A 21,884-nucleotide genomic window follows, 5' to 3' on the forward strand; every position below is an offset into this window, starting at 1 on the left:
TAGAACACGATGAAAATTAGGAAAATCTTTGAGTGCTTCTCACACTATTGTATTGACATATTTTGCTTTGGCTATATTGATGCAATATTAGAAAGCACTCTTTTTTGCAGAAATAATCGTGTGAGCTGATATAAAGATTATATCTTTTATTTTCCGGATTTTTTAAAAATTTTTGTCCTTTTTTCCGTTTTTTTGCTATTTTTATTATTATTTAATATTTTTTAACCATTTTTTCGTAGCTCTGTAATCTTTCCCCTGCTTTCTCTACATTTTGATCTTGAAATTTTATATATATATATATATATAAACACAATAATGAATCAAAAAAGAAAAGAGAGATTACCGGAGATAATTAAGAAAATAAACGAAAAGATAAGTTTTATTAACTACGCATAAGCTGCAAGTACAATAGAATCTAGAAAATGAAATGAAATACAAAGAAAACCATGAGAAATATATTTTAACACGTTCACGCTGGGGTGACCCACCGGTGGGTCATGCTAGATTATCTCATCTCAGCAGCGCACCGGAGCAAAAACTGGTAACAATAAATTTCATTTTTTAGTTTTTTTCCGGGAATAATAAAAATCCATAACTACCAATTGTTTTTAGCGGATGCAATTTTTATATTGAATTGCTTCTTCGCCGTGATAAATTTCCTTACAGTGAATTGTTATTGTTGAGAATAGATTAACTCCTCCCGAATATTATCTTATATTGAAATAGTTCTTCTACTAGTATTTTCTCTCTTCCCGTACAAGTATTTTCACTTTTCCCGGCGTGAACGTGTTAAAAGAGAAAAAGAAAATTATTTAAAGTTAAAAACAATTTTAAAGTGTTACAAAAATTTAATAAACCAGAAAACAAGATAGCGAAATGAAATAACTTCGACGTCAGTTCATTCGATCATATCCGCAAATTAGTGTGATTTCTAATATTGATACTCAAACGAGAAAACTGCAATAACGTTTCATTTCTTATGATACTTGAAGTTTTTGATAAGTGGTGGAGGCAAAAATTACTAAAATGATAAATAACACACTAAAATTAATTTAAATCTCGATACCACTAGAAAATACTTTCTTACAAAGCAGAGCAAGTTGGCATCCCTGCAATAAATGGTGCTATCTGTTTTGATCATTTAGAGAAAAAAAAACTGTCATCATACAATGCTGCAGTAGATGTCAACCCTACAACATTTAAAGAGGTAAGAAAACTGACAAAATATTAAGCTTATATATTAATTGAAGCATTTAAAAATGTCGCTTCTTAATTACTATGTCGCATGTATTTATTATAATCATTAGTACATATAATGATTGTAAAAATCATTTTAAACAAAGTTTATTTACTTAATCAGCAAAACTCCTCCTGCACTTTTCAAACAGTTAAAAAGTAATGACTCAATTATTTCATTTTTAAAATTCATTCTTGTGAGAAAAATGAGTCAGTTTTTGAATTGGAAAAGATTTAAAAGTTTTTTCTTAAGAAAATAAATGCACGAATTAATGCGTATGAAAATATCAGTTGAAATTGGAATCTTTTTGTTCATGAAACTTTAAACAACAGCCCGTTTTTTTTCATATTTCGAACATAAAAAAAATTTTTTGAAAAAATAAATTTAAAAAAATATTTCACTCTGCATTATGCTCCTTCTGTTAACAGTGTTTAAATAAAAACGAAAAGAAGTTTCCCAAAACTGTAAACAATTTACACTGCAGTCAAATTTACTCTATAAATCCCTATAATTGTTTTTTGTTGAATTATAGAGGGAAATAAAGTTATTAAATTGTAAGTAACAGAGGGAAAAACAGACTGTAGAACTAAATTTTTCCTGCATTACAAATTCTGAATTTTAGTTGTGCAAATATTGATACTTACCTTCACTTTAATAAACTTAAAATTTTATAAATAATATCTATAAAGTCAATAAATAAAGTTACCATTAGCAAAGCTGAAGAGTAAGCGAGGGAAAAAAACGAAACTGCAAGTCAATTTTCTTGAATAGCTTCAATTGAAGAGATGAAAAGTTTATATAAAACTGAAAAGCATAATTTGATCTTAACATAAAAAAATCAAATAAACATTACTATTTACTTCTCTTAATACATTTCAAACAATTATGTTAGTAACCGAGAGCAAAGTAAATAAAACATCCATACTTTCTCAAAGCTTTATTTTTTCAGAATACGGTGCATAAATGATAATTTTAAAATGGTTACTTCGTCTAAAGATGGACTATCCGAAGAAACCATAGAGTCCATTTTCGCCAACTAAACAGAAATAAATTAATTCAATAACTGTGGTAAAGCTGACCGGCCTGTGTAGGGGTCAGGTAACATGCATCAGAAAGGATCTGAGTTCGAATACCGGGCAAGGTATGCACAATTTTTCATTCTCTTTGCTATCTGTCCTTACTGCAGGAGCAACCTAATATGGTGTCCATGAAAGAGTGGATGACAAATCTGACTTGTAAATGCCTGAATTGACGAAATGTTAACACAGGTGGGCATTGGAAATAAACAAAAATAATTATGGTGACATAGTGGAAAAAATTCTGGGACAACCTTAAAATCTTTGAGTTATATTTAAAGGAAATTTTAAAACAGTACATTAAATTAGTTGTAATGTATATTACATTTAACACTGTCTTCACAAATAGATAAATAAAAATTATTTCAATTTAACAGTTGGTTTTGTTGAAATGCAGAAAAAACTGGTACAGGGCAACTTAGTTTTTTTTGACATATTAGGAAAGTATTACATGGGCATTATTTTTAAAATACTGAATTCTATATATCTCCACTTACTAAGAACGTACAGTAAATTAATTTGAATGCTTGAAAATGTTGGCTGAACTTTTATTTCAATAAATAAAATTAATAAAAGTAATATTACTTAAAAACGACCCAAATACATTCGTGTTCATAGTATATCGCTAATGTAAGTAGTTGTTTTTAAAAACGTAGTGGCGAGTTGTCGCCTTATAAAAAGTAAGAACTCAGTCGGGTAGTTCTAACATCTTGCTATATATTCATTAATTTACAAATATATTTTGGTAATAAGGAATTAATAAAAAATAGAGCAATTTGCATCTTTTATTCTTGGTCTATTTTTAGAAAAGGTAGTCATTTTAAAAATTGCCATTATATTTATCGTATTCTAAGAAAACAAAGCTTTGGAAAGGTAAGAATGCTTTATTCACTTTGTTAGAATATTTTTTATAAATTCATAGTTCTAAAGTTAACTTGATATTTTTATGTTAAGATCGAGTTATGCTTCTCAGTTTTGTATTAAGATTTTTCCTTTTTAATTGAACCTGTCCAAGTAAACTGACTTGCAGTTTCTCTGTTATTCTTCCTCTCTTTTACCTATGTTTCATTTACTTTCCCTTTAGTTATGGTTGCTGCTGACGTATGCCTGTTAAGGCAGAGGGGTACGATTGCTCTTGTTTTCCAGTGGCGCCATCTATGGCCAAAACTTAACTTCTTAATTTGATTTGAGGTATTGATTTGTTAAGGGAACATGGATGACTTTGCGACTGGACAGATTTAACGGGCATCAGTCACCTCTTACTACACGGGGAGTCTTCGGCCGGCGGGGTTCGAACCCACGAACGCTCGGACATGGGCCAAGCACCCTGCCGACCAGTCTATCCCGGCACTTCAGTTATGGTAAATTTATTTATTGATATTTATTTATTGAATTTTATTTATTGACTTTTAATTCAATATTTTGTAACATTTTTGGATTTTTAAAGGAAAAATAAGTAGTTATCAATATTTTTATATGAATGAATTTAAGTAACAAATAAAGCGAGAAAATTTGAAATATAGCTTTGCTCTACGCTTTGCCTTCTGTTACCTATTCACACTCTGTTACTAACCATTTGTAGAAAATTTTTATTGATATACTGAGTAAATTTGATAATAGTGTAAGCTGTTTACTGTTAACTTATGTAGCAGTGTTAAAACATAAGTAACACTGTAACTTATGTTTTAAACTTTTTTTTTCATTTTCACACTTTTGAACATTGCAAAAGGAACAAAGATTAATGTTTCTTTATTACTATTATTTTATGCAGCAAATAAAAAAAGTACACTGCTGTTTAAAGTTTTAATGGACAAAAAATCCAATTTTCGCTAAAACTTTTATGGTGAATAATTTGTGATGAAAATTTTTTTTTCAAAATGCCACTACTATATGGAAATGAACCAAATATAAGATTTTTGTTAAAATTTATCTTTAATGCCTTCGCTTGGACAAACTTACATTAAATAAAATAAATTCCATAAATATGTTATTTCTGGGCAGTTGGCTTTATCTTTGTTTGAGAAATACCAATCAAATGATGAATCTGCTAAAATATTTAAAGAAGTAAACAACAGTCATACTTTTACAGTCAAAATACTTTAAACACTAAATATTGATTTATTGCTCAGTCTTATTATTTAAGAACCGGTTATTTCTTCAGTAAAGATTAATAATAATGATAGTTTAAAATTCCATCCCCACCGTAATAAGAAAATATAACATATAATATAATCTAAAGTTGTAGTTAAGAGAAGAAAATTTCGTACAGTTTAAGTGTTTACATGCAAAATAGACAATAAAAAAAGCGTTAAACAAAACAACTAGTTTGATTATACATTTATTTTAACTAATGCATTTACGATTGAAATAAATAATTTTTGTTTGATTTGAGTATTTTTTTCTGAAACATTAGATTTACTCATTGAAAAATAAGACTGCTTGTTTAATTTGGAATTTTTTTCTATAACAAAAGAATTGATGTTTGAAAAAAAAACATTTTTTGGAATAAAAGGCTTGGTGCTTGAAAAAAAATGTCTGTTTGAAATTTTTCTCAGAAATGTAAGTGATACTGTTTTAAGAAACAGACTGTTTGTATTGGGTTTCACTATATCTTTATCTATAAAAAAGAATATATATCTATATTTATTAAAAGGGAGAATATTCTGTTTCAACGTACATTTATCTTTAAAAAACAAAAGATAATTCCTTTAAAAATACATTTAAGTATTTTTTTAACAGTTTGCAACATTTATACTATCTTCTTAGCTACATATCTAAAGTAAATATTTTCTCTTTAACAAAATATAATTTCAGAAATAAATTCCTTTTAAGTTAAGATGAGTCGTAATTTATTAATAACTTATTCATTTCTTAAGATGAGTCTTAAGGTACTATAGGAGTTTTCAATCTGGAATTATGGTAAACTAATCGGCAGCAGTCTGTTCATCTAATTAACCATAAGATTTATAGTAAGGATCAGTTTTTTTTTTTGAGTTTCCGGTTTTGAAACAGCTAACGACTGGCACGGTAAAAAAAACCGTGAATGCAAAATTATATGGTTCTGCAACCATTTACAACTTGCACAGTTTCTAAACTCAAACGGACATAGCTCTGTGGAAGCTGGGCTATTTATGCGTGAATGATAGTTTAATATTGTAATAGTCCAGGGTCACCTATTGGAGACTGCCGGACACCGGAAACACTTCATGTATGGAAAACAGGAAAAAAAATGCAATGTCAACGATGGGATTCGAACCCCTGTTCTGCCGGTCACAAGGTTGACTGATTACTTCTCTCAGCTACAGTATATACAAAGCAGCATGGCACTAAGTAGCTAAATAAGTTGGGCCTAGTTAGCGTAGACAGAATTTTGGCTGTTAAAGCGTATTAGGTAAAAACAATCAATATTTTTTCTCATACTTGCAGTTTGAATATCATCTTTTTTTTGTTGACTGTTTTCGTTTGAAAAATTGTGAAATAAAAATTAAAGAAATTGCTATTTAACCATTTTTACGAAGAAATTTCTAGCGGTGTATAATTTATACTATATTAAGAATGGCAGTGTAACAACAAATTTTCTTAAACAATTATTTAAGAATATGTTCTTTCACTATATATTTATTGTAAATAATTTGGCCTTTTTTCCTTTGTAACTAGATTTAGTTTAGTTTTTTTCTTCAAGCTTGTGACATTTATACTTTCTTTTAGAATATCTCCTCAGCTACAAATCTTCTTAAATAATAATTTGGTGTACTTAATGTCACCACTATTTAAATTAAAATTAAGCGTGTCATGAGCGGCATTCTTGAAATATTATTTATTAAAAACATTTGAGAATAAAAAAGGTAGTTAATGGGATAACCTCTTTCTAGTTAAAAGCTGAAAGAGATTTGATAATGAATTCTCCAAAAAAATTCCCCCCAAAAAGGAAGAATTCTTTATTTATGTCTGCTTATCTGAACTTAAATAATAAAGAAGAAAATAATTTACTTCTCTGTAGGAACACACTGTATTAAATATTACCTTTAAAATTTAGCTTCTAGTCAACATTTTACTTTCTTTTTTTTGAAGTCCTGAAAAAAAATTCCTTAAGTGTAATTGCTCAGAAAAACATAACAAAGCCAAATGGCGCAATCTTTAAACGCGTAATGTAAAAAAAATTCTAAAATGCTGGAATTAACACTCACGCTAAAGTGAATAATGTTTCATAGTAATAGCGACAAAAGCGTCACAATTGTTTTAATGAGAAAAACTGAGCTCAGCAAACAATAAAAAAATGGCTAAGATTTAATTTAGTTCTTGGATGGAAAATAAAATACAACAAAAGCAATTTAAGTTGTGTTAATTTGCAAGTTTGTTTTCAGAAGTCAAATATGTAATTTTAACTGCTTCTTGCTTCGAAAGTGTTTTAGGCTTTTCTCAGTTCAGGTTCAAAAGAATCTCATTACAATCGAAAATCGCTATGTTGGAAATTCTAAATATTTTTTTTAAAGAAATGTAAAATTTTTCCTTGCTTTTAAGCTTCCATGGTTTTTGCATTTGCAAGAGAAACATCTTCAAAATATTTATAATGAGTATTTAATAGCAAGAAAGTATGTTTTAAGAATTATTTATGCAATTTAAGTCGTAAAATGTGATGTCTTGTCTAAAGATTTCAGTAAAAACATTTTGTTATATTTGATAATGAGCATAGGATTCAGACATTAGTTAAGACACAGTGGTTAAGGCTAGAACTCTTTAAGGGGGGGGGTTGATTATTGTCTTTTTTTCCCGGCTTAGAAAAGGTATAAATTGCATTGGATAACCATCTCTAATGTTTTTAAGATAAAGTGCCATTGCTCTTTAATCCTTGTACTGATGTTTAAAGTTTAAGGGTCATTGCCCGGTTTCACCTGCATTGATCTTTTTAAAGGTAAAGTGCCCTTGCCTGGTATTCCTTACAATGACATTTTGAAACTAAAGTGCAATTACCCGATATTTCTTTCACTGATGTTTTCTTTAGTATAAGGGCCATTGTCCAATATGATCATATCCGATATTCCCTACTGTTCCCTACGATATTTCAAATGATTTCAGATACAATTATGACGAATTTTCATCTTTTAGGTTCTCTTTATTAAACGTTTCAAGATCTTGTGATTACATGTTTTGAATTTTTAAACAATAATAAAATTACATTTAGCATTAGTCTTAGATAATAATTTGCTATTTTTAATATTTTTACTATTTCAAAATACTTATAAATAAGAGACACATACATCTAATCATCTTCGAAAACGTAAATCTGTACTAAGAATTGTAATAAGATATAGAATAGCAATTACCTCGTAAAAAATGCTAATTAAACAAATATTGCCAATGTATTTTTATGAGTAATAAATAACAAACATAAATTTAAAGCGACTAATGATGAAGATCGAATCATAGTTTTGGATTTCAACCCCGAAATTACCTTATAAATACAAATTAGTAATTCGGAATAATTGCACCTCTTAATTAAAAACTAGTATATCATTGTTTAATCATCGTATTATTTAGATAAAATTACAGAGGAGTGTTTGTTATATAGTTTTTATCTTCCTACCACCCTGGTTTCTTTCCACCACCGCCATTAAACGGAGAATATCTTCCTTGAGATTGGTCAGAAATAGTTCCGTCGAATGTAGCCTCCGTAGCCAAGCTATCATGCTGTCACTTAACAAAAAATGATTGAAATGTTCAGTTGAATCTGGAAACAGGAATTTTTTCTAATAAATCAGCGGAAACAAGTAGTTCGATTGAACCTTGTTTCGGTTGTAATAGGGTTTTAATCTGCCTCCTGGAGTGGCCTGATGTCCACACAGCTTTAAATCAATGGCTGCCAACTTATCCAAAAAGTAAAGGTGTGCAATGTTAATTATATTGCTATTGTTGAGCCGCCAGTATCAGCATTGAGGAGACTTAAAATTGACCTATCTACCTTAATCTATCTAATGCATTAATATAATAGCTACCTTAAGATTAATCAGAAATAGTTCTATCAAATGCAGCCCTTAAAGCCAAGCAATCATGCTGCATCTTGACAGAAAAAACAAAAAAAAACAAAAAAACTCTCGAAATGTTTCAGTTGAAACTGGAAATATGCATTTTTTCGAATAAATCAGCGAGAACCGGTTGTTTGATCGAACTTTGTTTCAGTTGTATTAGAGCTTTAATTTGCTTCCTGGAGTGGCTTGATATCCCACAGCTTTAAATCAATGGATATCAGCTTGCCCAGAAAGCAAAGATGTGCAATGCTAGCTATATTGCTATTATTGAGCCTTCGGTGTCAGCATTGTTGAGGCTGAAAGTTCATGACCCCCTTGGCTGACAACGGGCTGTTCCAGTATTGCTTATTCTTTATATTAAAATGCAAATTACTGAATTAATATTAATATTACTAATGCAAATGCTAGATTAAAACGGAAGGGAAAAAAAACGAACTTCTTCAACTAAACAATGTATATATGTGTTCCGAAATTAAGACTTTTATTATCATGGATTTTTACAATGAATTTAAATTTATTAAAAAAATTTAGTTCAGTTGAAGAGTTATAATTTTTAATTTTATAAATGCTTAATAGAAAATTTCTGATTGATAATGTTAATTCATAACTATTGAAATATTTTACCCTGGAGGACATGTGGGGTTTAATATATGATCCAACGCATTTCATAAGTTCTGATTCGAGGAAAACATGACACCTGTTCTTCCTTTTTATATTAGTAGCCGAGTCTTTCATTTTTACCTGTCTCTTGCGAATAATTAGAAATCACTTTCAGTATTTTTTTCATCCCCCAATGGACGTTTTATCAGTTACAGGGGTCATGGAATGACCCCACGCGTCTTTTAGTTTCTTCTACAGATCTTTTTATTTCTCTTGGATGATGAATTCAGTGTACTATTATTTTTCTTTCTTAATTAAAGTGACTTTACTTATTTGTAATGCTCGTGAAATTTTGCCACACTAAATACAGGAGCTATTTGCTGCATAAGAAAAATCCACTGACTGTTTATTAAAAACTGACGACGTAACTTAACTGTGTATAAAAATCCAAGACCTTGCCATTTCCAATATTAGTATTCGAAATCAGGAAACGTGCAGTTAAACTGAGTTTGAATCAAACTTACAAGACAATTCAACCGACAAGGAAATTCAAAACTTCTTTAGGTAAAATTTTTCTCGAGAAATCGAAAACTAATGGAACTAGTAACTTGTGCGTTTTTTTTCGGTTTGGAACATATAGTTGCTATGCGTAACTATGTCCCCCCCAAAAAAAATATATATATAAATTTATAAACTAAAATTACTCTATACATTCATTTTTGCATTAAGACTATCATATCGAGTATGGCATAGCAATTTATATACTAATTGTCAGAAAAGTAAATGTCGTTAGGCTTTATTAAATTGTATAGTAAAATGAATTTTTAAATTATTTGAATAGATAAGCAATAGATGTCCATAGTCAAATACTCAAGTGTGCTTTATTTTCATCTAAAAATCCAACTTTTTTCTGAATAAATGAATTTATTTATGAATTTTGAACGTATGAATGAATTTATTTATGAATTTTGAGCATATGAATGAATTTATTTATGAATTTTGAACGTAAGAAGGAATTTAATTTGGGGTCTTTTCATAACCCCTGGAGTTTCTTAATTCTCGTTCAGGAGGGGCTAGTCTTCCTGGGTTAATGGAAATCCTGGAAAATTGTTCCATTTTAGTTGAAAATGTAATCGTTTTTAATTTCACAGTTTTAAATGCCTCTGTTTGCTGATAAGTTCATAATTACTAATAACTAGATTGAAAATTAAGCGTTTGTTCCAATTTTAATTTAAATGATACAGTTTTTAATTTGACGAATGACTGATGAAATAGGTTTGCCTGCTAAAATTAGTTTATTACTATAAAAATCCTGAATGAAAATCTAACATTTGTCGCAATATCAGTTAAAAATTTACCGTTTTTTTTTATGAATGACTTCTAAAATATCTTGATGCTATGAATAATTCTTAACTATAGAAGGTTGAATGAAAATCTGGGAATTGTTCCAAATTGTTGAGTAATAGTTTTCAGTTTTATGTTTGATTGCTAAAAAACCTCTGTTTAAAGTTAGTTCATAACTGCTAAAAGCTTGAATGAAGAAGAAGCAATTATTCCAATATTAGCATAAAAATTATAGTTTTTTATTTTTATGAATAAATACTTTACCCCACCTGAAGCAACTAAAATACCGCTTGCAATAAAAACTAATTAAATCATTCAAATTCAAAAAGTAAACTAATAATCCATATTTTAGCGACTGGTTTTGCAATATTTTCACATATTATACGATCCCATGATAAACCAATATTTAAATATCGATGTTTCAATTTATATGCATTACTATGGCTCATAAGTAGTATTTTACACTTCTACTCTGAAGTTACAATTCGATCAAAGGGTGCAACTAACTAAAATACTCAAATTTAAATGGTGAAAGACCATACTTAAATGTTTTGCTTCTTAGCTATGTTGTATTTGATTGAATTTGATTGTATTTGAATTTACTATTCGATCCCTTTATAAACCAATCTATAAATATCACGGTATGAATTTATATGCGTTACTATAGCTCATAAGTAGTATATTATTGTTCTACTTTGAAGTCACAATACGATGAAAGAGAATAATAAATCGAAATATTCAAATTTAAATCATAAAATAGTTCATATTTTAATGCTTTGCATTTTAGCTATGATGTATTTGAAATATTTTCACATACTATACGATCCCTTTATAAACCAATCTGTAAATATCATGGTATGAATTTATATGCGTCACTATGGCTCATAAGTACTATTTTATTGGTCTACTCTGAAGTTACAAGGCGATCAAAGAGTACAAGAAAGAAGAATTCCCATCAGTTGTTAAGCAAGATCCGCATGTTAACTACAATTCTTGTGGTTGCACTAGTTTACGAAGGAAACAACAGTTAGTCCCTCAAAACCAAACTTCTAGAGTCACCCTTTCAATGAGGTTTTCTTACGGAACCCACAAAGCTATTGATTACACCTAAACAAAGACAACGATAGCTACGGCTCAATGTGAAAGCTGAACCATTTAGACTCAACCTAAGTTACTTAAGGGCAAGAAGCTAGGCGCCTCACGTATGGCATAGCAATTACGCCAGCGTTTATACCAGGGGTAGTTGAGCTCCTTGCCTTTTGGTTTTGTTTTTAAGTGATTAGTGCGTTAGGTAAGTTTGTCAGTCGTCTTGTAATGGGCTCAGCAGGGAAGAAGCAATTTATAAAGTAATCAATGAAATGTTTCTTCTTCTTTATTAAGGCTTTAGGATGCATTTGGCAATGATCGCAACTCTTGGATTGCTTTTAAGTGACTATATTTGATATGGATAATTTTTTTTTCTTCCAAAAGGGTTTATTGATGGTCAAATCGAAACCAAGATGAAATTTTCCATTAGATGGGCATTGCAATGTATTAATATTGAGGGTTAAAAACTATTTGGTTTGATGTCGTCTGGATAAATATTTATTACTAGATCTATGCTTCAAAAATAAAAATAAAGAAGTGGCAATAAGAGCTCGCAACTCTTAATATTGTTAATTGACTATTTATACTATGATAAATTTCTTTATTAGGATTTATTTATTAATAAATTCAAGAAGAAATTTGGAATTTTAATCGGTATTGAATTATTTTGATATTGAGGATTGAAAATTGTTTTTTTTATGAGGTTAAGTCTGAAACTTTTCTTTAAACAAATTCAAATGAAAATTTGATAATAGTTGTAATATTTCGATTGCTTTTAAATGGCAATCAGTTAAAGGATTCAGATTTTCCTTAACTTAATAAAAGGAATTTTTCTTATTTGATGAGTATGATAATAGTGTCAATATTCAGCTCTAAAAATTGTTATATTTGGAATTACACGCATGGTTTTGTATTTAAAAAATTTAAATTGAAAGTTATTTATAAGCATATAAGACGTTTCGTAAAGCCAATTCAATTGTTATTTTACAGCAGTACTGTTGATTGATTTATTAATAAGCAATTAACTTATTTATAAATTTTTTACACTTCTTCAAATAAATTCATAAAATATACTAGTGTAAAACGTTTATAATTATACTTATGTTGTTACGTTGCTATGTTGTTACATATTTTGTTACATGTTGTTACGTTGCTATGTTGTTACATGTTGTTACGTTGCTACGTTGCTATGTAATGTTGTTACTTGTAGCAACTATTTAAAAAAATGTAAATTGTATAATCAAGCATTTATACATATAGAATGCCTTCAGGATAACCATGATTAAAAGTATTTGAAGTATTATGTAAGCTATCAATTTGAAATTAACTTGTTGCCAGGTTTAGTAATACTTATAAATAATTAAAACAATTATCCCAAAAGTATTTGCAAAAAAGTATGTCAACTGTTTGCAACACATAAAAGTTCTTTTTTATGTGAAATTGCTTAACATTAAAGATCTGAACTAGTTCAAAATAATAAAATATTCAAAATACAATAGTTCGAAAAGTTGCAGTTAAGCCTTTTTACGGTTATCATTAATATTTTTTCGAAATTATCTTTTGGTAAGTTTTTAAAACAAACAAATAAAAGTTTTCTGTGTTTAATTATTTTTCAAAACCAGGCTGTTCTTTGCAATGGCAGCTGCTGTATGATAAAATATTGAACCAAAAAAAAATATTTCAGGTATTTCTAAAATAAATGATTAAAATAGGGCACAAACAGCCTCGTTTATATTGATTCTCATTTGCATATATTTCCGATCTTTTTTTTTTTCGCAGGAGTATCTTTGTTAAAAAGCTTTTTGTACAATACGCTAAATTTCCTTCATTTTTAAGGAAGAAAATCCAGGTAAAAATGAACAAAATGCGAACGTTCTTTGCTTTAGTTCCTGTTTCAAGATCACGATAAACGTCTTTTGATAATTAGGAAACATTAAGCAATTTTGTAAAAAACTCATGCTCTGGTTTTAAATCTTTTTTGAGAATAATTCTAAAACGACGTAAATAATTTAAACAGATGCTTTAAAAGATATATTTTTACATAATCACGGAAATTTTTTAAAAATTATATGCTTATTTATTATTCTATTTATAACAAGTTACTTTTATGATTTATATTGCTCATTAACATTAACACGTTGAATGCCACTCTAATTTTACATGGATTGACCGTCTGGCCAAACGGTAAATAACTACAAACTAAATTTGCAAATATTAGACAGATTTTGTTAGTTTTTTAAGAAGTTTAGTATGACATATCTGAAAAAAGTGGTGAATTATATAAATCTACGAATTGTTTAGAAATTGCGGTGGTTAAAAATGTTCTAAATTGAATTTATTATACCAAGAATCACAATTAATAAACTACCATTTGAAAATATTTATTCGCTGTCCGGAGCAAGTTGGCATCTCTGTGTATATAAATGAAACTATTTTTGTGTGTTCTATATTGCATTGATTTCTTCAAACCATTTCAGTAAGGATAATAATATTTAAAAAAATTAAAAGCATTAAAAATTTACTCGAATTATGTATTTCTATCAATCTTGGCTTCCCCGGTCACTGGTGACACCCGTGGTGCTACAAACAAACTCAGTGCAGGTCACAGGTGACCCCCATGACATTGAACCTGTTAAACAGGTAACTTTCCTACTATTAGTTTTTGAAGAAAAATAGTATAAGAGCATTCAATTTGCTTTGTCTGTTCTCTTGTGGATTGACGGGAATTTTATTGCAGAAGTTGATTTAATCGTTCTTCATCGAACTCAACGAACAGAACAAGGTGTGCCCTTAAGGTCAAAACTTAAGCTTTTTATACTTGGCAAAGATATCACGAGTGGATATTTTAGATATGGTAACCTCTCCAAACTTAGCATACATTTTACAAGTAGCTTTTGAACCTTGATTAGAAACAAAGGAAAGAGGGTATTGAAAATTCTCCTTTTTTATCAAATTGACTTTCAATTTCAATGATCTAAAAATTAACATAAACTAACTCGGGCAAAAAAGAATATTTGTATATTGTTGATGCTAGAAAAAAATATCTTCTAATATTTAAAACATTATGCTAGAGACATTTGATAATACATGGAATGTAAAATTTAAAATAATGAACATAGTTCCAGCAAAATCAAAACACGAAATGCTGTCCATTCCGAGAGACCCTTCCTTTAAAATTCAATCAAATAAAGAATTCAAAATCATATAATTAGCATGTGCTTCTGATTATTAACCACCCTCAGGGCCGGTAGAAGGATAAAAAAGTGCTTTCCCAGAATTTCAGTCTTAAAGAGAACTAATATGTACTAATATGAAATGACAATTTACAAACAAAAACTACTAACTACTAACCACAATTTACTATGGAAAGTAACGAATTGAGATGGCGTTTGTGTAATTTTGGGCCGCTGGAGTCAGAAAGGCTCCTTTTAGATTTGATACCATGGGCCGTGAGGGGAGAATCACGTGATCATGGTCTTAAATGGAAAAATTATGACATATCCTATGTCCTTGCATAATGGTATGATATTTTTGCTTAAATTATATTTTCTCTCTCACATAGATATGGAAATCCGGCATATATGACGCACACATGAAATTAAATTTAAAAAGAAGTCATTCTCACATGAACTATCATTTTCATATCTTACATTACTTTATTTTTGTTTTAAAACTTATGCACATTTTTAGGGGCGGAAAGTGTCTTTTAGAAACTAAGCCAATCGTTAATTAAGTTGCATTTTTCATTTTGAAATATTTAAAAATCGAATTCCGAAAGTCGATTTATTCGATCGATTCGATTAAATCCATTAAAATTTGATTTCTGTTAAAAATATTGCCTTTGAAATTAATCCATGATTTATCTCTCCCCTACAACACTTTAATAACATTATTAAATAACCACATAATAAAATCCTTTAATAAAAACTTAAATGATTGGAGGGGGGCAATTACTATGTTTCACAATTGGAGGGGGGCAATTACAAGGGGGCAATTACTTTGTATTACTAGATAAGATTTCTAATATTTATGTCAGAAAGAAATATTTTTGAAAATCTTAGCGTAGTTCATTTTTTTAAGGTATTGAAACATACGTTAGTCGTTTTTTTCCTTTCGCTTTTGCTGTCTATCTGCTGTTAGAAATAAAAATTATATAATAAATAACAATTCAATATATTTTTTTTAATTTTATATAACTCGAAATAACTGTTATTATAAGAATGACGTAATGAACTCTTTGAAGGTGTAAGAATTCTTACCATATATTCTTAGTTCCTTATCAGCTTTGACAGTTCGAAATGAAGGTGCTTCCGTGGATACTTCACATCCATAAGTACCTTCTGTATTCAAGTCCGTCTTATAAAGATACACATGAGTGGCATTTGAACTTTCCAGCTGTAACAGAAACCATTGTTAATTTTGAATCAACACAATAGTTGTAGCTTTAAATTTACGTAAAACAAGATAATATAATCCAAAGAAAGATTTATGCTCGTTGAAACTTTAAGAACAAATAAAGGAAGTTTATCCATGATCTGATCAAAGGAATCCTGGCACTCAGTGATTTGGATATTGAGAATCCCCCCCCTTTTTTTTTGTCGGTGACAACCTGTGCACGAGTATGGAAGATTTTCCTCCTGTTTTTAATAATTGGCCATACAATTGACTTCATATTTGAAGTGAAATAAAGAAGAAAAAGCTTTAAGTAAAAATATTCTAATGATAGACGGTTTTCGAGAGAAAAAATTAAAAATTTTGGCTACCAAGACTTATTAAAAAGTATAAAATTTATACATAATTTTTGTTATGCACTGTTAGACATTTCTCGGAAAAAATAGTTAAATAACAATTTATTGAATGGTTATTTTACCGTACTTAATCAAAACAGTCAAATAACCATAAATAAAATGTAATCAAATTGTTGAGAAAAACTCTTTATCAACTGCTTTCACCTAATACAGTTAAACAACCAGAATTTTATCGCACCAACTAGAGCCACCTAATGAAGATACTGTGTACATATCATAGCCGAGCGGGCTTATCTGTCAATCTCATGACTGGCAGAACTGGAGTTCAAGTCCTAGTGTTGACAAACCAATATTTCCTTCATTCCCTTTAAAACATGAAGAATCTATAGTGTCCGGCACTCTCCAATGCCCATTACCTTAAGAGAAGACGAGCTAGTATGTCTAGTTAAATGATTATATATTTTTTTCCGTTTTTGAAAAATGATAATTGTAAATGGGTAAGAAACCGTTTAGTTTTGTATTCATGGTTTTATAACCATACTTTTGATAAATGATTTCAAAACCATAAAGGAAAAAAATGTTCTTTCCCGTAAACTTTACGGTTAATCGGATAGACAGACAGCTGCCAGTTATTTTACCATAATTTTAGAATGAAAATTCTAACAGTGTGGGGGAAAATAGTTTTTGATAAGTCTCAATAATTACGAACATTTGTTTTCCTTTTTAGAAATGAAGTGGTTCTACTACAGGCTTCTCCTCGTTCCCTGGAATACAAATAGTCCTGGTGAGTGATGACAGTGTAGTTGATTAATTTGGCTGTGTAAAAAAGAAGAAAAAAAAAGGAAATTTTGTTTATGTTACTTTTTTTGCCTTCTTTTAGGCAGGCTGCATTTATGGGTTAAAAAAGCAAACACCATACATTACTTTTGAACTAATGATCGGATTTTCAAACTAAGATTTAATCTAATGTCTTGAGGACCTAATCTTAAATATGGTCATTGAGATTTCTGCTCTAGACACGGATCAAAATGCGTTCTTATAGATAATAGATATAACTTGAAATGCACGCTTATGAAAATTGCCTCAGTTCAAAATGCGTGTTTGAGAAAACGTACAAAGCTGAATTCCGTCATTACTTTTTCTTATTTTTTTCAACACTAAACATAATTATAATGGGAGAAAAGCGCGGACAACGAGGCTGGGTGGCCCTGTCCGGGGTGGCCTATATTACAAATGTAACTTTTCAGACATATCTTTATATTCAGAACTCTAACGTAAAAGTAGTTAAAGAAATCTAAATTCGAACAACATCAATTTAATGCTGTTATTTTACATTTTTAGGGCCCGTGACAACCCAGTAAAAAGAACTGTTGACTTTTAATTTCCTATCAAAAAAGACAAATTTTAGAAAAAATATACTAAAATGAAATAGTCAACTTAAAAAAATGTCACATTACGAATTTATTTGGATCCATTAATTTATTCTCTTATAAAAGGGAGATTTTCTTGATATAATATTTGAAAAACTCATTTTGTGCTGTGCTCCTTTTCTTAAACAGGCATTTTGAGCTATATTCAATTTCTTAAGCAATTATTTTGAGTAGTGACCATTTTCTTAAACACGCATTTAGAGCTGTCACCATTTTCCTAAACACGCATTTTTAGCTATGTGCAGAATAAAAAGCTCGTCGACGTATTGTTTAAAATACATATTAATAAAGGATATTTAGTGTTAACAAGTTTAATTCTTTGTAAAAACAAACTACTCTAAAAAGGACTTAAGTCACAGTAATGGGTATTCATGAAACGTTTTGCTTATCAAGCATTTCAACCCTTGGCCGCCTTTTGAATTCAAATTAAGAAACAATGAAATAGAAAAATGAAATTTATTTTAATTTAAAAATTATTTAATTTGACTTTTAGCAAATGCAAATTTCTCACATATGTGCCAACCTTTGCGCTTTTTAGGGAACAATCAAGAAGAAGAAATGACAATTTTTCCCTAATTCACATTTCTAAGAAGTATTTTGAAAGTGATGTATTGCTTGCTTTCGTTTTTGTCACAAAAACCAGAGTCTATGTAACTTAGCTTTAATTTTATTTGCTGATTTACTATTAGTGATAAAATAGTTAAGTTGAAAGAATAAATCCAGAGAACTAATAGTTTAAGAATATATAGTTAGAGAAAGTAAAATCAACTATAACTATTCTCATAGCATTAAGATACGATCTACAGAAATATCAAGAAAAATTATAATTTATATATATATATAAATTGCTCAATATTTCTTCGCCTACGATATTCTTTTTATATTACTAATTTTCCGAATATGTTTCAGTTCTATTGTTATGATAATAAAAATATTTTTATAACAACTTTTAATGAAGCATAGACTTCGTTTTATCAGATTATTTACTTGTAACAAAATTCATTCCTTAGAAATGTCTCGATTTTAATCCATGTCTGCTAACCATATATTTTCCTTTTTTTCTGAAAAAAGAAGGATTTCTTTTTCTAAAAAAATAAAGAAAAAGGCGGTAACATAAATACATCAGTAATTTACAGGGTTTTCAATGTCGTAAGCAAATTTAAAAAAGTGGTTTCAAAAATAATGAATCAAAATGTATTTATATTCCCTACTATGATTAATATTTTCAAATTAATTTATCTTGCCAGAAAATTTGAATTATGAAATTTTTAATTCATAATTAAAAATGGAAAAAAAAAATTTCATAACTTTTTTAATTAGGATAATAGCACTATTTATTATATTTTCCTCAGCCTTTATTTTTGAGAAATAATTTATTTTTGTCTATCTTTATATTAATTATATTTAATTCTGGAGTAAGAAAATATTGCTTCAAGGTTTGTACGGTTTTTAAAAATTCGCAGCAAAATTACAAAAAAAAGAAAGAAAAGAAATACGAAAAAGAAATGCTTATTTGCATCTCGCACAACACTTCTAATTCCTAAGAACTATATCTAGTTATTCTAAACTATATTCTAGTTATTTTTAACTATATTCTAGTTATTTTTAACTACATTCTAGTTATTTTTAACTATATCTAATTAGTCTAAAAACTATATCTAGTTATTAATTTACATAGTTTCGACTATTTACTTTGACGTTAATGCTAATAAAAAATATTAGAGCTTCTTCATCACAATATTCAGGGTTGTCACGCGTAAATAAATATGCAAAACGTGGAGACTAGTAAAATTTAAAATTTAAAAATGCGTTTTCTTTAAATATGAATTATTTTAAATGTAAGTCATCATGATAGTTACGATTGAATAATTAAAGAGATAATAAATAAATAAAAATGAATTGAGTTTCTATCACTTTCAACATTTTTAGTTGCCTGTGGCATCCCTGCAATATTGGCACCAATTTTTAAATTTTTCAAGGAACATTTATTTATGTAATTATTCCCTAATATTTTATTATAAAACATGTAATTAATTTGTAACTAACGTGTAATTAATTTTATTACATGTAATACAAACCCTGCAGCCTTACAAATACAAAGAGATAGAAAACAAAAATAAATATTCACTTGGTATAAATAGAAACATGCCAACTTGTTTATTAGTGGTAGAAAATTTTGCGTCTTAATATACTATTTTTGAATTAATAAGTCCGATTTAAACTTATTTTTCCCTTCACTATAATGAAATAATTCAAACTTTCCCAGGGTTTCAGCGGCCACTAAAATTTGTTTTCCAAAGAAAGTATATATGCAAGAAAAATCCATCTTCTAAAACACGTAACTATAAAGTGGTACGTTAAAATAAGAAATATCTTTTAGCAATGACCTAAATTTACTACCACTACTGAATCTTTTCAAAGATTGTGAGAGCCGTGATTTCCCGTGAAGTGCTATTTTTTTAGCAATTATTTTCTGATAAACCTTTTTAAGTTTTAGCGAAATTTACCATTTTTTAAAAAATTTATTTCAGTTTAAGCTTTAAATTCTTTACCATTTAAAATCTTATACAGGAAGCGGAATAGTTGGCACCCTTTTAAATATAAATGGCTTACCACTTTTTTCATGTAGTTGTTTTTTTCCCATAAATAAACCTCTTTTTTGTCAGCTGCTACATAGACTGCTGACCTTAAAATCCTACCACAATCAAAATAAAGATAATGGATGGGATAAGGGCCGCTGCGCGGCCCTGGTACAAGCTCAAAAATCAAAAAAAGAAGTACGTTACGGATTTAAATTTAGCTGTAGTTTACCCCAATTTAATTTCCTATTTCAATGACATTTTCCTTTGCACTGAAACAAAAGATGTTGCTCAAATGTTTAATCACTAAAAATTTTTAAGCAGTTAAAATCTACCGTTATAAATTAGTAATGTAAAAAATTGTATTTAGATCTAAGATGAATTTTTTTTTTACAGTTCGAGTAACAAAAATAAATATCGACATGGCACGAACAACTAAGTACCTCCACTTTTATCATCTAAGCTTTTCCATATAAAGACTGCATTTAATATCTGGGTTTAAGACTGTTACTTTTTTGAAGAAGATAAAGCACTGGCGGTAAACAGATTCTTACTGATACATTTTATTCGAGTGAATTATTATCACAGACTGCCACTTTTTTCCTTTTTATTACACGTAAATTTACTTTTGAAATTTCTAACAAGTAAATACTCTATTCAAACTACTTTTCGTATCACTTACAGTAAATATGTACAAATTTTAAGATTTTTCTTATGCCTGTCAACTTTTCTTGTTTCTACATGACTGTCAACTTTACTGACTTTCTTTAAGTGGAAATTAGAGTGAGAATAAATTTTAAACATTTATAATTGATTTAATAGATTAAATTAGTAACGAGTTTTCCACCATTACATACAAACAACTTAAACATATATGTAACTTATTAATTGAGAAAAAAAGTGTTTAAGTGCAGGCAAAATTAATCAAATTATGTTTAAATTATGTCAAACTATGTTATGTTGTTATGTTAAATTATGTTGTTTTTTGACTGCCACTTTAAATATTCTGGGTAGCTAAGACTTCAGGGTTAGCATTTACATACTACCGCAAGTTTTGCATCTCTTTTATAGGAATTTGAGTAATTTTTGTTTACAATCCACAGCTAACAGTCAGATGGTCTTTGAATCTTTTGATGCAGAAATTTTGTTAAGCATATTTTTCATACTTTTTACATTATTTTGTGTTAATTTATATCAAAAAAAATTACATTTAGCATTTGAATAATTATTTTTTGTGTAACATAATTTTGCTTGTAATTTAGTTTAATTTTGCTAAAACATAATTTGGCTTGTAATTAAAGAGTTAGCAGAAAAACATATAAATTTGACGAAAATTTTCGTGACCTTTATGTCAAATATAATGATTTTATGATTTTCAAGTATTTTTGAACTAACTTTTGAGATACAATTTCTCCAACGAATCTGATATTGATGGATATTGATCTGATATTGATATTAATTAGTTTTTAAAAAAAGAAGTGGTAATCAACAAACCCACTGAAAGAAATTTTTTGTTTTTATACTTAAAGGTGGTATAAAAATTTATGATTTTCGTTTATTTCTTGGATTTTGATTTAATTAAAAAGGATTTTGACCTCTATCGCATATGCATACCTGCCAACTTATACGCATTCGGCGTAAAATTTTATTTTTATATTTAAAGTGGTAGAAAATCTATACTATTTTTCTCTTTTATAAACCTAATTTTTACATGATTTTAATCACCACTATTCTTAAGAAAATTAAGCATATATATTA

General features: G+C 28.7%; 1 protein-coding gene across 1 annotated transcript in view; it reads right to left on the reverse strand.

Annotated features, from left to right (window-relative positions):
• Nucleotides 1-21,884, reverse strand: part of LOC122269382 (uncharacterized) — a 382,923-nt gene that overhangs the window by 73,499 nt on the left and 287,540 nt on the right. Inside the window, exon 3 of the mRNA XM_071188215.1 lies at nt 15,629-15,764. Coding sequence (XP_071044316.1) covers nt 15,629-15,764 — 136 coding nt within the window. The remainder of the gene's footprint in view (nt 1-15,628; nt 15,765-21,884) is intronic.

The sequence above is a fragment of the Parasteatoda tepidariorum genome, chromosome X2 (genome assembly GCF_043381705.1).
Source record: "Parasteatoda tepidariorum isolate YZ-2023 chromosome X2, CAS_Ptep_4.0, whole genome shotgun sequence".
NCBI classification, from domain to species: domain Eukaryota; kingdom Metazoa; phylum Arthropoda; class Arachnida; order Araneae; family Theridiidae; genus Parasteatoda; species Parasteatoda tepidariorum.